The sequence below is a fragment of the Solanum tuberosum genome, unplaced genomic scaffold (genome assembly GCF_000226075.1).
Source record: "Solanum tuberosum cultivar DM 1-3 516 R44 unplaced genomic scaffold, SolTub_3.0 scf00127, whole genome shotgun sequence".
Lineage (NCBI taxonomy): Eukaryota > Viridiplantae > Streptophyta > Magnoliopsida > Solanales > Solanaceae > Solanum > Solanum tuberosum.
Window position 1 is genome coordinate 505,163 of NW_006239058.1, and position 16,876 is coordinate 522,038.

Sequence of the window (16,876 nt, forward strand, 5' to 3'; positions counted from 1 at the left end):
TAACATATTCTGAAGGAAATAATCAAATTGGTGAATTTTAGAAATTGTTTCCGGCCAAAAGAATATACTATATATGGCTAGGAAAGAACATAAAAAAAAAAATCATAAATGAAGAGCCAAAACACTGATAAAGAATCGATCAATCAAATATTTGAGCAAAAATAATGATAAATTTGATAAAGTATCAACTATCAAGAAAATTTTAAAAAGTAAATTTGTAATAATCTTGAATTGCCAAAAAGAGAATAATATATTTTTTTCATCGAGAATTAAAAGAATATGATATAAGAGGTATGCAGAAATGTGTGTGAACACAGTAAATTTTTCTTTTGAAAATGAGGAGAATGAAAAAAAGGGAGATAGAAAAAGAAAAACATATGTGAACACACAAAACGTTGAAAATTTTATCCCTTAAATAAAGTCTAAAATCTAAAAACGTTACAATTCAAATTTATCTCCATCTGTCATGTTTTACACGTGAAACTCCATTTCAAAACTCTTTCTTAATTATCTACAAAACTCTATCTTAAAACATAGCAAACTAAAATAAATTACATCCCATTAATGTGTGTGAACACACAAATGATTTTTTCTTTTAAAAACGAGAAAATACAGAAAATAAAGACGAAAAAAAATATATATGAACACACAATATTAAAAAATTCAACCCATAAATAAAAGTCTAAAACCTTAAAAAAGTTATAATCCAAATTTAATTCTATTCTCTATGTTTTTATAATGTAAAACTATACTACAATGTTGTGACACGTAATACCCAATTTGCCCTTCTTAGGATTAAAATGTCCGTTACTGTTTGGACTTCTGTTAGTGATTGGATCAAAATTACTCATTTTAGTTAATTAAAGGTTAAATATGTTTAGCCCGTTATTACAGGGACCAAATTTGAAATAAACTTATAACTTAGGGACTAAAACCGTCATTTTTCCTTAGTTTTTTTTTCCTCTCCCGGGTATATATAAGAGAGCACAGTCCATTTCAATTCCTCTCAGTCTGAGAGCATTGAAATTATCGCTCAGAAAAAAAATCATGGCAAACCACTCTGACGAGGCGGCAGCGAATGCAGAGGCGGCGGCGGCGACTGCTCAGCCGACTGTGAACGATCATCTCCTCCAGCAGCAGCCAATGGAGTTGCAGCTGTTTTGGGCAGCTCAGCTTCAAGAGATCAAACAGATAAGAGATTTTAGGGTCCACAGTCTTCCCATTTCCCGAGTCAAGAAGATCATGAAATCGGACAAGGATGTCCATATGATTTCTGCTGAAGCGCCTGTTCTGATTGCTAAGGCATGTGAGCTCTTTATTCAGGAGCTCACCCATCGTTCCTGGCTTAACGCCCAGGAATACCAGCGTCGGACTCTGAAAAAGACCGACTTCATCACGGTGCTTAGGGAGACTGAACTCTTTGATTTCCTTGTGGACGCCATTTCTATGGATGAGACCGAGGAAGAAGTTACTGGTTTTGTGCCTGGCATGCTGGGCAACATACCAAGTCGTATCCCGTACTGTTACTCACCAATGGGACCTCCTGCTCCACCCCGGGGGATCATGGGAAGGCGTGCTATGCCTTGGGTTGCACCCTCAGTGCACGTCCCGCCTCCGTTGTACCCGCGGCAGTCCGGTTGGCATGCTGCTGGCGGTAATCCCTATGCTACTGGAGGGAGCAGTGGACAGGGTAACGGTGATCCTCAGAGGTAACTTTGTCATTTCCTTAATTCACTACTAGGGTTAGAAGAAAATGAATTAATTTGTCAAGTCGAATTGCTTTTTTCCATTTTTGTTAAAGGTGGCAACTTTTTTTTTATTTCTTTCTGAGAAGCGACAAAGGGAACGTTTCCCCATGAGTGGTTTGTCTCCATGGAAAAAAGTTTCCACCCATGGGGTTTTGTAACTGCAATTTTTTTGTTCTTTGTTTTACTTTCACTCTATCAGATAGTAGCTACAAATATTTTTGCATTTTATATGTTTGCCTTCTTGCATTTAGGGAAATCTTAACTAAATTTGAGTAAAGTACTTGTATAATTTTGTGCTTTCTCTCTTTACTTATAAAAATATTTTTTTTCTGCACTCTCTCATTGATGTTGCAACATGGAGATAGGAGTTACAGGTACAGTCTAAACTTTCGTCAATCACCTTTTCTATATATTGCAACAGTGGAGAAAATGATTTGGCATATCTTGATTTTGTGGTAGCTGAATTTAGAGCAATAGATTGATATGCTTTACACATGATTGTTTGTGTTAAAGGTGGTAACTTTTTTTTTTTTAATCACTTTCTGAGAAGCGGCAAAGGGAACGTTTCCCCATGAGTGGTTTGTCTCCATGGAAAAAAAGTTTCCACCCATGGGGTTTGTAACTGCAATTTTTTTGTTCTTTGTTTTACTTTCACTCTATCAGATAGTAGCTACAAACATTTTGCATTTTATATGTTTGCCTTCTTGCATTTAGGGAATTAACTAAATTTGAGTAAAGTACTTGTATAGTTTTGTGCATTCTCTCTCTACTTATAAAAACAATTTTTTTCTGCACTCTCTCATTGATGTTGCAACATGGAGATAGGAGTTACAGGTACAGTCTAAACTTTCATCAATCACCTCTTCTATATATTGCATCAGTGGAGAAAATGATTTGGCATATCTTGATTTTGTGGTATCTGAATTTAGAGCAATAGATTGATATGCTTTACACATGATTGTTTGTGTTAAAGGTGGTAACTTTTTTTTTTTTAATCACTTTCTGAGAAGCGGCAAAGGGAACGTTTCCCCATGAGTGGTTTGTCTCCATGGAAAAAAGTTTCCACCCATGGGGTTTGTAACTGCAATTTTTTTGTTCTTTGTTTTACTTTCACTCTATCAGATAGTAGCTACAAACATTTTTGCATTTTATATGTTTGCCTTCTTGCATTTAGGGAAATCTTAACTAAATTTGAGTAAAGTACTTGTATAATTTTGTGCATTCTCTCTCTACTTATAAAAACAATTTTTTTCTGCACTCTCTCATTGATGTTGCAACATGGAGATAGGAGTTACAGGTACAGTCTAAACTTTCATCAATCACCTCTTCTATATATTGCATCAGTGGAGAAAATGATTTGGCATATCTTGATTTTGTGGTATCTGAATTTAGAGCAATAGATTGATATGCTTTCCACATGATTGCTTGATTTCTCTATACTATAAAGGAGTTCATGATTGATTCTCTTAATCAGATTTTACAAGTTTTCTCAGAGTGGTAACTGTTATTGCCTTATTGGTGTTGATGCTAAGATGGAGCCAAAGCATATGTTTCAATTTTCTTACCGATGCAATAATTATATATGCATGCATGCTTGGGATATGCCATCCATTACCATTACCTATTACCCCGAGAAACAATTGATATCTGATGTTTTTATCGGTGCTGCAATGTACATCAGTAATAATTGTTCATGCTAATGCATATTGAACACATGGCTTGTCGGTGAAGTGGGATTATATTCGTTTCTAACCCCATTGGCTTGAGAGTATGTCTTATAGGAAAGTAAATCCAGAGCAAGTTCGAAGAACTGGGATAGTTAGATTTGGTTAGTTATAACCATTTTTTTCTCCTTTTCTGTCGTTTGCGTGAATGACAAGAAAGAGAAACCAGGACGGCTATGGTACCAGATATTTGGCACTTTGCATGAGCAGTTAGTGCGTCAACACCTTTCTCTTCACGGGAGAAGAAGCTCATCTTTATATTTCCAATATTCGTGCCAGTAGGGTTTTTTCCAGTTGTCTGGTTGGTGTTCATCTTCTGATATGTGTCATGTGCCATGGTTGTGCTCATTACTCTGAAAATTCATGTACGGCATTTTATTATTTGATAGAGAAAATGCATGGGGAAATCTGATATAGATTGTTTATAGTCTAGCTAGTTTATGGTGACTTTGTCGCAATCCTTGTGCTTTCTTTCTTTGATGCTGAACTATCATTGTAATTACCTCTATCCATTGCCCTATTTATTCCAGCCCTCTCATAAATCCCTATTCATTAATCCTCTTGTATTCATGTTATTTCACTCATTTGTGGCATGCCTTGATTTGCGTGATATGATGTTGGCATCTTAGACTTGATAAAAAAATTGTTGGCATCTTAGCTCTTAGGTGACATGATTGCTATGATCAAATATGTAGTATCTAAAAAAAAGTTCTTACTCCACAGTTATCTATTGATGAGCTGTAGTTTCTTGATGTTGTTGTACTTGCGAGACTAAGCAGCTAATTTATCTATTTATTATTTGTTTGCTGTAGTTTCTTAATATGATTCTGTTTGAGGTACAAGACACTAATTTCTCATTCATATGGTTTGATTTATTAGTTGTTTGTACTAATTTTTCTATTTGATCTTGTTGCAGTTAAAGATCATGTTCTCTGTTGATCCAAATGCTCAGTGGCACTGGCACAACGGAAGCTCTTAGTCACTAATGCTGAAGGTCCTGTCAACTATGGATGCTTCTTATTGCTACTGTCTATGGTACTGGCTCAACAGTATGACTTGAATCTTTTAGTCGTTTTCGGTATAAAACTGTCTAGTTTATTTGAATGCTTATGGAGTTGTGGTGTTTAGTGTAATGAACTTATCTTACTTTTCGCATAATAATCGTGTTATGTTACTTTAATCAGTTCTCCGTTGGCCCTTTAGTATTTTGACTGTTGCTCCTTGCTATAGTGGTATGATGGAGCCACCAAGGCGTATTGGTTATAGGATGATTAGTAAGCCTAGTGGGGCAGTTTGGCGTAGTGGTCAATGATGTAGGTGCGGAACTTAGTGACTTGGGTGATTATGATTCCGTCATTTATGCTATCTCAACATAACTAAATTAGCACAATTTTTTTTGCAAAGCTTGGATGGCACAATTAGTCTAATTTGTTAGATTAAAATCTCATTGGCATAGATAAATCACTGAACCATAAACATGAATGCACTCTTATACATACCACCAGCTTCAAACTCAAAACTTTAATGAGTTCTCCTGTTGTTATGCTTAAAAAGAGGAGAGATTTGGGTTATGATCCGTTGTTTGACCCATCTTGATCCAAATAAACTTTGGGCGGGTTGGCTGTTGACCTAATAATTACTTTGACCCATTTAATCCATCTGAATTTGACCCAACCTGCCCATTTGCCACCCCTACAATCATCTGTAATTCTTAATCACGTGTCATGATCTCTATTTGTGGTACATTGTTACATTTTTTTTTTGATGAAAAACACTTATTACATTTTTTAAGAACTGGAGAATGCATTTGTTCCTTCTCTTCCTTACAAGTCTTATCTAATTCTGTCATTTCTTGGTGAATGTAAAGAGATAGTAGCTTTAACATTAAGCAGTGTAGGAGGTTTGGCAAAAGACTATATTTTGCTAGTCATGTGATCACACATATGGGAAAGGATCAGATAAAAACAACAAGTTGTAACTTGAGAATTTTGAGTTCAACTTCTATTTTTTGGACAGTATCTGAGTGAAAAAGTGATTTTCACTCTGAAACAAAACAATGTTCCTTCTAGTTTAGGTTAATCAGATGACACAAGTCAGAGTTCATGTTATTTTCAGCAGAATTGTAGTCTTAGACCTTGTGCAGAAGCATTGAGTAATACAATTCTCTATTCAACAGTAGCAACAACATGGCTAAATCATTTTTATCATTCATTAAAAATTTTCACCAGTTTTTTAGTTATCAACTCAGTTCTAACTTCTTTGTCAGTATGTTGGTTGAAAAGGTTGAGGTAAATATGTAAACTAAGGACTTCATACTTGAAAAAGGAGGAAAAAGAAAAACATTAGAAATAGTATTTTCAAAAAATAGGAAAGGAAGTTAGTAGATGGTGATTTGAATATTAGTATTTGCACATTCACCAAAAAAACAAGAATCAAATTCTTCAGCACTAAATTTCTTTCCTTATTTACTTGCGTTCTTTTTGTAAGAAAGTCAAAGTTAACTAAATCTGAAATAGATTTTAGATATTACGATGAAGTCAGATATGAATTCCTATCTATTCATGGAAGTATAATTACAGTCTAAAATTCAAAAAAATCTCAGGATGTGATATAAAAGACCAAAGAAAATATAAGGAAGAAAATTTAGCAAGGAAAATGAAAGTCGTATATAACCCAATTCTCTGTTCATCAGTAGCAAAACATGGCTAAATCATATATTAGTCATTAAAACTTTACAATTGATTCTTAATCAACATCTCAGAGCTAACTTCATTGTCACTATGTTAGTCGAAAAGGTAGAGGTAAATGAAACCTTAGGAGTTCATTCTTGAAAAAGGAGGAAAACGAAAAACCTCATAAATAATATTTTCCATTTGATATTCCAAAAATAGAAAATGAAGTTAGTAGATGGTGGTAAATGAAACCTAAGGAGTTCATTCTTGAAAAAGGAGGAAAACGAAAAACCTCATAAATAGTATTTTCCATTTGATATTCCAAAAATAGAAAATGAAGTTAGTAGATGGTGGTAAATGAAACCTAAGGAGTTCATTCTTGAAAAAGGAGGAAAACGAAAAACCTCATAAATAATATTTTCCATTTGATATTCCAAAAATAGAAAATGAAGTTAGTAGATGGTGATCTGAATATTAGTATTTGCACCTTCAGCCAAAAACCAAGAATCAAAATCTTCAACACTAATTTTTTTTCCTTATTTACTTGTGTTTTTTTAGTAAGAAAGTCAAAGTTGACTAAATCTGAAATAGATTTTAGATATTATGATGAAGTTCATTATGAAGTTCTATCTATTGAAGGAAGTATTTATAGTCAGAAATTCACAACTTTTCTCAGGATGTAATTTAAAAGATCGAAGAAAATATAAGGCAGAAAATTTAGCAAGGGAAATTACATTTAATGTATATTGCCCAACTTTTTGTTCAGCAGTAGCAAAACATGGCTAAATCATATATCAAGTCATTAAAATTTTACACTAGATTCTTAATCATCAACTAAGTGCTATCTTCTTTGTCACTATGTTGGTTGAAAATATTAAGGTAAATGAAAACTAAGGACTTCGTTCTTGAAAAAGGAGCAAAAAGAAAAACTACATAAATACTCCATCCGTTTTAATTTGTTTGTCTAAATTTCATTTTTAGTTAGTTAAAAAAGACTGTCTCTTTCCTTTATTGGCAATTCTTTAATTCTAACTTTCTACATGACATAAGGGTGTTTTTGATTGGCTATTTTAAGTAGCTTATAAGCTAAAGCTAAGATTCATAACTTGGGAATATCCAACGTTTGATTTTTAGCTTATTTTTGTATTTTTTCAGTCTAAAAGAGAAGTGCTTAAAAGCACTTTCGTCTTTCTCAAACACCTCCAAAAATAAAAAAGAGCTTAAAATCCAAAAGCTACTTGGGTGTTTGGACCGTGGCTTATTTTAAGTAGCTTATAAGCTAAAGCTAAGATTCATAACTTGGGAATATCCAACGTTTGATTTTTAGCTTATTTTTGTATTTTTTCAGTCTAAAAGAGAAGTGCTTAAAAGCACTTTCGTCTTTCTCAAACACCTCCAAAAATAAAAAAGAGCTTAAAATCCAAAAGCTACTTGGGTGTTTGGACCGTGGCTTATTTTAAGTAGCTTTTGGCTTTTAAGCTCTTGTTTATTTTTGGAGGTGTTTGGGAAAGACAAGAAGTGTTTTTAAGCACTTTCTTTTAGGCTGAAAAAGTACAAAAATAAGCCAAAAGTAGGGTATTCCCAACTTATAGCTTTTAGCTTTTAAGCTACTTAAAAAGAGTCAATCCAAACACCCTCATAGTGGTCAATGATGTAGGTGTGGAACTTGGTTACTAGGGTGATGACGATTCCATTAATTTCATCATTTTATGCAATCTCAACATAACTAAATTAGCACAAATCTTATTGCATGGCATAACTACTCTAATTTATTAGGTTAAAATCACATTAACATAGATAAATCACTGAATCATAATCATGGGTGCACTATGATATGTTTAAAAAGAAGGGAAATTTGGGTTATGACCCATCTTGACCCAAATAAACTTTGGGCGGGTTGACTCTTAACCCATAATTTCCTTGACCCATTTTGACCCGATCTGCCTATTTTGCCAGCCCTATTATCATTTGTAATTTATGATCATATGTCATGATCACTGTTTGTGGTACATTATTACATTTGTAATGAATGTAGAATGCATTTGTTCCTTCTCTTCCTTACCAGTCTTATCTGCTTCTGTCATTTCTTAGTGAATGTAAAGAAATAGTAGCTTCAACATTAAGCAGTGTAGGAGGTTTTGCAAAAGACAATATTTTGTTAGTGAGATGATTGCGCAGATGGGAATGGATCAGATAAAGACAAAAAGTTGTAACTAATAGTTCTGAGTCCAACTTTTATTCTTTGGACAATATATGAGTGAACACGTGATTTTTGCTTTGATACAAAACATTATTCCTTCTAGCTTAGGTTAATCAGAAGACACAAATCAAAGTTCATATTGTTTTCTGTAGAATTACAGTAGACCTTTAATATCTGTGTAGAAGCATTGAGTAATACAAATCTCTATTCAATAGTAGCAACAACATGGCTAAATTATACTAGTCATTAAAACTTTACACCAGATTCTTCATCATCAATTCAGTGCCAACTTCATTGTCATTTGATGAAAAAGTTAAGGTAAATATAAACTATGGACTTCATTGTTGAAAAAGGAGGAAAACTAAATGTCGTTAATAGTATGTCAATTTGATATTTAAAAAATAGAAAAGGATGTTAGTAGATCGGGATCTGAATATTAGTATTTGCACCTTCACCAAAAAACCAAAAATCAAAATCTTTCAACACTAATTTTTTTTCCTTATTTACTTGCGTTCTTTTAGTAAGAAAGTCAAAGTTAACTAAATCTGACATAGATTTTAGATGAATATGAATTCCTATCCATTCAAGGAAAGTATATTTATAGTCAGAAACTCAAAATTTTTCTCAGGGTGTGATATAAAGACCGAAGAAAATATAAGGAGGAAAATTATAGTTAACATATATAACTTAACTCTCTGTTCAGCTGTAGCAAAACATGGCTAAATCATATATGTCATTGAAGCCTTACACCAGATTCTTAATCGTCAACTCAGTGCTAACTTCATTGTCTAGTATGTTAGTTAAAAAATTTAAGGTAAATGAAAACTAAGGACTTTATTCTTGAAAAAGGAGGAAAAAGAGAACTTCATAAATAGTAGTTTCAATTTAATATTCCAAAAATAGAAATGAAAGTTAGTAGATGGTGATCTGAATAGTAGTATTTGCACCTTTACGAAAAAATCGTGAATCAAAATCTTTTAACACTAAATATTTTTTGCTTATTTAGTTGCGTTCTTTTGGTCAGAAAGTCAAAGTTATCTAAATCTAAAATAGATTTTAGATATTAAGATGAAGTCAAATATGAATTCCTATCTATTCAAGGATGTACAATTATAGTTAGAAATTCAAAACTTTTCTCAGGATGTTGACAAGACAAAAGAAAATTTAGCAAGGAAAATTACAATTACTGCATATAGCCCAAAATAATATTTTTAAAATTATACTCTCCAAATTTAAGTATTTTAAAAATTAACTATGGTAAGGGTTTGAACTCTACTAACCCCCTCCCCCAACTGTAAAAGGTCTATATAAAGGGCCAAGCCAAACCTGAAAAAAATACTTTACATGCAGAAAAACAATGCCTTTTCTCTTTTTTCTGAAAATTTGTTTTACCAACCAAAATTGCACATTTCTTTAGGGTTCGATCAACACTATGTATAGCTAGAAGCAAAAGAAAGATTTTTTTTTTTTTGGGTGGAAATTCAATGACGACTCACTCTATGCGGTTCACCTTTCCTTCCTTTTGCAGGTAAAACTACTTTTAATCAAATGCTTCCACGTTGTTTCATTCATGGCTTCATTTGGATTGCTGTAACTGTTATCTGCCGTTGTTCTTGTGAGTATGATGATTTATGCTTTGGTATATATTTACATGTTATATATATGCATACGTGTGGATGTATGTGATCATTTATATATAACCTTTTTTTTTCTTTTAAATCTGTGTTGCTAGATGACTATGGAGTTCTAGGAATTTAGTTATCTTGCTTAATTCATCTTGAATACTTTTGGTTTTTAATGCTTTGATTGTGAGATTCTGTTCTAGATTTTGTGGATAATGTTTTTACAAATTAAAAAAGTGCCTTCTTTGAAGTGTCTGATAAGAAATTCTGTAAGGAAGTAGATTTTTAGAATCATAAATTGGTATCTATCAATTATCAATTTAAAATGATTTAATAATGAAGATTTAGGATGTCTCTTTGAGCTGGTTAATTTTACTCTAGTTTCAGACAAAATAATTAATATAGAGAATTTTTTTTTGACAAAGCAATTATACAGAGAATTCATATAGCCAACCCTAACTCATTTGGTTTGAGGCTTTCCCCTTCTCCCCCCCTCAAAAATAGAAATGTTGGGGTTATCTTGTTATAAGGATCTAAGTGTCATGACCCGCCACTTTGTCATACAAGTTAGGCATTAAAATAAGGGGGGAAGAATCTAGAGTCGTGGAGAGGTTTGGAGAAGACTCTAGAACACCCTAGAAGATTTCTTGGAAGTCTTTGGAATTCTTAAGACTTGTAGAGAATTCTCGAAGAGGGACTAACTTGTAAATATGCAAGGACTTGTGTAACAATTTTTATTTACAGTTTAGCCCCTTGAATTGTAGCATAAATAGAGGGGCTCTCATTTGTAAACCAAGCAAGTTGTAAGCAATCTTCCAAAGCAATACAAAGCCTTTTTTTTTTTTTTTTAACTCTCTTGGGTCTTTCTTCGTTCTCTTAGCAATCTAAGTTTGAAAAGGCTTACTTGAGCTTACAAGATCGTGAAAGAGTCGTGAGTAAGTTGTCGAGTGCCGCACAGAGCCTTATAGTTGAAGTATAAGTCCGTGACATAAGGCTCTTTAACATGACACTTTTGTGAAAGTGGTTATGGAGATTTGGCGTAGATGTTAATGCTTTTTGGAGAAGGTGATTGTAGAGATGTATGAGGCCTTTGAGGTGGGTTGGAATGCTTCACTCCCTATCGGTTGTGGGCTATGGAGGATTATTTTAAAGGGATGGGAAGAGTTCAATGAGAATACATCTTTTCGAGTGGGTTAGGGGAGTGTGGTGAGTTTTTGGGATCAGAGATGGTGTGGGAACAATACTTTGAGTCTCACTTTCCCTAACATGTATAGAATTTCTTGCCAAAAAAGGATGTCAATTATCCAATTATGGAGTTAACAAGGGGGAGAAGTGTTGTGGGATATGAGGTTTTGTAAAAACTTACAAGATTGGGAAGTTGGAGAATTTCAAAGCTTGATTGGTTTGCTTCACTAACAAAAAATTATGATGGGTTGGGTTGCTAGGATGCTTGGAAATGGGGGGGGAGGGGGCGGGCAGCGTCTTTTCTGTTTAGGAAAAGAGTAAAACATAGTCTGAAAAGGTCACATACTGACAGTGACACTAGGAGGGACAATCAGTACATTCAGCTATAGATGAGGATGAAACATTTTGTATGATTGATAGATATGCTCAATATGATTAAGAAGACGGCATATTGTGCTTTAAGCTTTGACAACAGTGCTTCTGAATTTAAGTTGTCGATCTCAACATGTAAATGTGGTTCTGTTTGAGATCACAAATTGGCTTCAACATTTTTATCAGTTCCATTAACACCTTTTAAAGGACTGCTAGTTCCTTCTGCAACAGGTTTGCTTGCTGCCATTTTTTTCCCTTCTCAAAAAAGAAATGGCAGCGAGCAAACCTGTAGCAGAAAGAACTAGCATTCCTTTAAAAGGTGTCGATGGAAATGATAATCATGTTGAAGCCAGTTTTTGATCTCAAACAGAACCACATTTCTATGTTGAGATCGACAACTTAAATTTAGAAGCACTGGGTATAAAAAGGAAATCACAATTTCGGCGATCCATTTGGGAGACAGATGTTTGATACTCTGCGTAAACAATCGTGCTCTCCTTTCCTTGCTGGGTTGCTTAATCAGCGAAGTAGGAATTAAAGAGTTTTTGACATGAAATTGCTGGTTTTAATTTATGCCTGTTGAAATTCTCAAGCTTGAGTTTCACTTGATCGGCTAGTAGACATCCTTATCTTGTGACTTTATTGGATTTTACATGGCAAATGTTTTTGCCACATGAAGCTAGGGAAGAAAGACTAGTCAAGAAAGAATTTGAGGAGATAACAACAGAAACATTTGCTCCTGCTACAGCAATACATGGTATGCTAGTGATTTCATTCTTATATAACTTCACAACTTATTTAATCTGGTTTCCTTTTTCATACTGTCCATGGCCATTTGCATTTTGGTGTTGTGCTTTGAACTGCCTTTTAGCATCTTTTTGCTGATTATTATGTACAAGATTCAGGAGGAGAGTATGTGAATGGTAGTGAAAAAGTCATCAAAAGTGAACCTGCTAATTCAGGAGATACACCATCCCCTTTTTTTTTTTTTTTTTGATAACCGAGAAATCCGTTTGTGACCCGCCCTTTGGACCAATCACAGCCTTCTAAACTCGGTGGATAATGGGCCCGCCCCTCTACCCTTCTCCACTTAAATACCTGACTTTGCTTTGCATGGTGTGGGGCTTGAACCTGCGACCATCCCTTAATGCAGTCATCTATTCATGTTTGATGGAGACCGATGGCTGAGATTTCTGGTTACACCTTGTTTAATTATGATTCCCTCTGTCATTGTGGTGGATTGCATTATTGCAATATTCTTACTATTTGATGTGGTCTTGGATAAGAATCAAGTTATTTGAATGAAAAACAAGAAAATAATGCAGAAGCGAAAAATACAAAGATCAAAGACTAGAATCAAAATTCGAGAAATAAATCCCCAAATCTCCCAAGTAATTACTAAAAATCCTAATTGGTTGCAGTAGACCTAATTAGTATGTTACAGCTTTTCATATTTACTATCAGATTCAATTCGAGATCTTAGATGAAAATGATCTAGACCCCCTAATTGAACAATTAAAGACAATTATTTGTTATGATTCTAAGAACCATAAAAATCAAGTAAAGAATATAATCTTACCTCTTAAAAGAATCGTTTTTGTAAGGTTATATGATAAATACCAAGTAGTGTACTTGATTAAAAAAATCCCTGGTAGTGTAACTGTGAAGAGAAGAATCTCTCAATAATATCGATAACAATGTTGTGTCCGAAAAACTAGAAGAACTCTATATACTGTGCACCCCTCTCCTAGACATCATGAGATCCGAATTCTAATTTTATGGAAATAATAAGTAGTAAAACATAACTAGAAAATGTTAAGCTAAGGAAAAGTTAAACTAGGAAAACATTTAAAATTAATGTCACACTTTTCAAAACTACCTAACAAAATAAGGAAGTGGCAATTCTTGGACCAAAAACCGCCAAATTTCAGCTCTTTTGGGCATAATTTCCAGACCTTTTGGGAGTGTAATTCATCCCACTTGGGCTTGCTTTTCAGTTCCTTTTGGGCTCCATATGTGCCTCAATCTATCAATAATAAACACTTGCCCATTTGGTCTCTTCTTCTCGAGCTTGGACTTGCACCATGAAATATGTGTGCTTAAGCACACTTGTAGTCACAATTCTTGGGATCCTCTTCCACGATGAGCATCTTTTTGATTTTCCATTGAGGGTCAGAAACATTGTCTTGCATCTCACCATCTCTTTAACTTCCCAAACTTCATTAAGTCCTAATAGAGGTGTGCCGGTTTGCCACCATGAATGCTATCAGTTCTCTATGAATATTAATCAATACTGGCTTGTAAAGTGTTCGAGTTTATATGTGTCTTGAGTTTACAGCTGAAGATGCATGCATTTTAAAAAAAAAATTCTTTTCATCCAACTTTTGCATTTAATAAGATGTTATAAAGGGAATAATGTCTTTTCCAGGATACCTTTAGACTTAACACTTAAACATGTTTTTGAAAATTCATTAAGATTGAAGTTCAGTGCTGATTACTTTGTAACTCAGATGTTGAAAAGAAAAACTCATGTACACCTGATTAAGATTTAAAAAAAATGGCGGCTCTAATTTGTTAAAATAAGCATCTTGGATTCACACTTGACCCGCAATAACTTATTTTCATACTTGGATCAAATATAACTATGTTACAAGTTTAGTGCCCGTGAAGCAGGAGATTCCAATGATGGCACTGTTTCTTCAAATCTAAAGTTAATGAGTATGTTTTCTTATTGCAGATGTCCTTGAATAATTATGAGGTATGATTTGTTCGAAATAGATGAATCCATTGGTTAGTAAGATCTCTTTGTTATACTTCTTTTCATCAAAGCAACTGGCTGATTTCCATCAACTTTTATGTATGCAAACATTCTGTTAGGTTTCTCTTTGCAAATAAGATATATTGATTCTTTGGTTTATAATCTAAAGAGGACGATGTCATATGGGAAAAGGAGCACTAATTTTTTCGTGAAGCAAGACCTGCATTTGCATTGTTTTTTTGAGTTATAATCCTTTCATCATCTGGACACCATGTGAAGCAGCACTTACATTACATTGCTGGTACTAAGTTACATTTTTTAATCACCTGACCACCCTGGTCGTTCTTTTCTAGAGAGATTTAAGGCATATTGCTTAGTTGGAGAATTTAGTCCGCTCGCTGAGATTCTCTTTGTTTCCCATTTTCTGTATTCCTTATTTCTCTTGTTGAATCTAGACTTCCTTTATATCTGTGCTGATCAGATTTTAATGTTTTGACATCTGGATGGAAACAAGTTACTACTGCTTATGGCCTGAATCCAGGAGATTATTGTCTTTTTCAACTTGTAGATCAGCGGAACCATATACTTTTGATGTACGCAAAATCTGAAAGTCCATAAGTAAGATGCCAAAAGAACTACTTGGAGCTGTTTACAGTGGCCAGAGTAATGAAAAAGGAGCTATATCAGTTCCTCATTAATTGTTTTTGAACACTTAGGATATGATGGCACTAACTCTTGGGATATTCGGTGAATACTTTTTCTTAATCAAGATGATGAATTTGTTTTTTCTAATTCAGTTTTTTTTTTTTTTTTTAATGACAGACTGATTTAATATTTGATTAATTCGAAAATATGAAGTAAAGTCTAGCTATCATCTAGAAACTAATTCTCGTGTATTTGTCGAATCCTTTTGAAACCTATATATGGTCTTCAAAGATCAAAAACAAGTTTATTTTCAGGAGGTGTGCTTTAAATAGATTGCATGTTAATTATGTTATTACAAAAAAAAGTTATTCTACAGATGAAGTTTGTCATGTTTGTGTAATGGAATCTGAGATGTTAGAGCAAATGTTTCATTTGTATGTTATAACATGAAAGTTAATATGCTTAGTTCCTATAGTAGTCTAATCCATTTTAATTCGTAAGATTAGATAACAATGATTCAAATACTTGATAAATGAATAGGTTTTTCACGGAATGTATGATATAAATACTATTTATGAGGATATTTGATATCTCAATCAAGTCTGAATTATTTGTGTTTTCTAAAATAATTAAGTTGATGTGTTAATACTTGGGGTCATCATTAAGGGTGTGTTTGGTATGAACGGAAAATGTTTTCTTGGAAAACAAGTAGATTTTTGACTTATTTTCTCATGTTTGGTTGGTTAGTAGAAAATATTTTCCGGAAAAGTCTTTTAATGTTTGATTTATGAATGAAAAATGTTTTTGAGAAATATCTTTTATTTTTACTAGAGTAGAAAATAATTTTTGAAATTGAAAATATTTTTTAAAAAACAAACTTAATTTTTTTTTTTGGGGGAGGGGTGATAGGGGGCTGGAAGTAGGATTGAGGGTGGGGTAAGAAAATTGAAGTTAAAAACAAGCTTTAAAACTTTTTTTTGCAGGAGGAGGGTGGTTGGGGGCTGGTTTGAGGGTAGGGACAAAATAAATTGATTTAAAAAAAATATATATTATAATTTGAAGTTGGAAGAGAATTTTGGAAAATGTTTTCCTTAAGTTTTGAAGAGTAGTCATTTTCCTTAAATTTTAGGAAAATGAGTTGATTTGGAAACATTTAACCTGACCAAACATGAAAAAATTGAAAAACATTTTCCGGAAAATGTTTTCCTTCCTACCAAACACACCCTAAGTTAGCTAAATTTTCATCATCACTACTTAGTGAAATTTCTTGGTTTGACACCTTCATGTTTGAATTTTTGATGAGGGACATATCTTTGCTATTGAGTATCTTACCACAATTCCAAAGAGGACCTCATGATACTTCCATTACCATCCAAAATGAACTCACTTTTCGTAAGATAAGTTTACCATTCAAGTATTTGGGAGTCTCTTTGAGCACAAAGATAAGTTCATTCGTTTAATGTAAATCTCTGATAGATAAGATGCTAGGGAGGATATAGTCATGGACCATTAATTTTTTTTTCTTATGCTAAAATAATACACTCAATAGAGTCAGTTTTTGTTTTTATTCTAGTATTCTAATCTTAGGTGTTTGTCATGCCAAAGAAATTGATTAAGGTCATAGAAGTTTTTGAGAACAAACAGTGCAATAATTTACAAAAAAACAATTAATTCTATGAGATATATTGTAGTATTATATATCTCAGACCAGGTGAATGTAAGGGCCCGTTTGGCCATGCGATATGATATCATGATATGGAATCATGAGATGAAATTGAAGGTTTGTTTGGACATGCGATATGGAATTTTTGTGTTGTATATTTTCTCATAAACATAAAAAGGTCATAAGTTATAAAACTATTAAAATAGCCCCAATTGTTTATTCAAGCTTATCAAGTAAACAAAAAATTATAAAATCGCATAATAAATTATTACAAAGTTATTTGTTCT

The 16,876-nt window shown here is 33.3% G+C and overlaps 1 protein-coding gene across 8 annotated transcripts; it reads left to right on the forward strand.

The window, feature by feature from the left end:
* The first annotated feature begins 1,020 nt into the window (after positions 1-1,020).
* LOC102580196 (nuclear transcription factor Y subunit C-1-like) lies at positions 1,021-15,077 on the forward strand. 8 transcript variants are annotated; one of them, XM_015310496.1, is made up of 6 exons: positions 1,021-1,709; positions 4,389-4,507; positions 9,873-9,959; positions 12,203-12,280; positions 14,261-14,313; positions 14,796-15,077. In XM_015310496.1, the coding sequence occupies exons 1-2, from the start codon at positions 1,048-1,050 to the stop codon at positions 4,390-4,392; spliced, it is 666 nt and encodes a 221-aa protein (XP_015165982.1). In that variant the 5' UTR covers positions 1,021-1,047; the 3' UTR covers positions 4,393-4,507; positions 9,873-9,959; positions 12,203-12,280; positions 14,261-14,313; positions 14,796-15,077. The 8 variants fall into 8 exon arrangements, with proteins under 8 accessions (XP_015165982.1, XP_015165984.1, XP_015165985.1 ...); XM_015310498.1 differs by having other exon boundaries at positions 14,850-15,077; XM_015310499.1 differs by having other exon boundaries at positions 14,261-14,281; positions 14,850-15,077.
* The last annotated feature ends 1,799 nt before the right edge of the window (positions 15,078-16,876 follow it).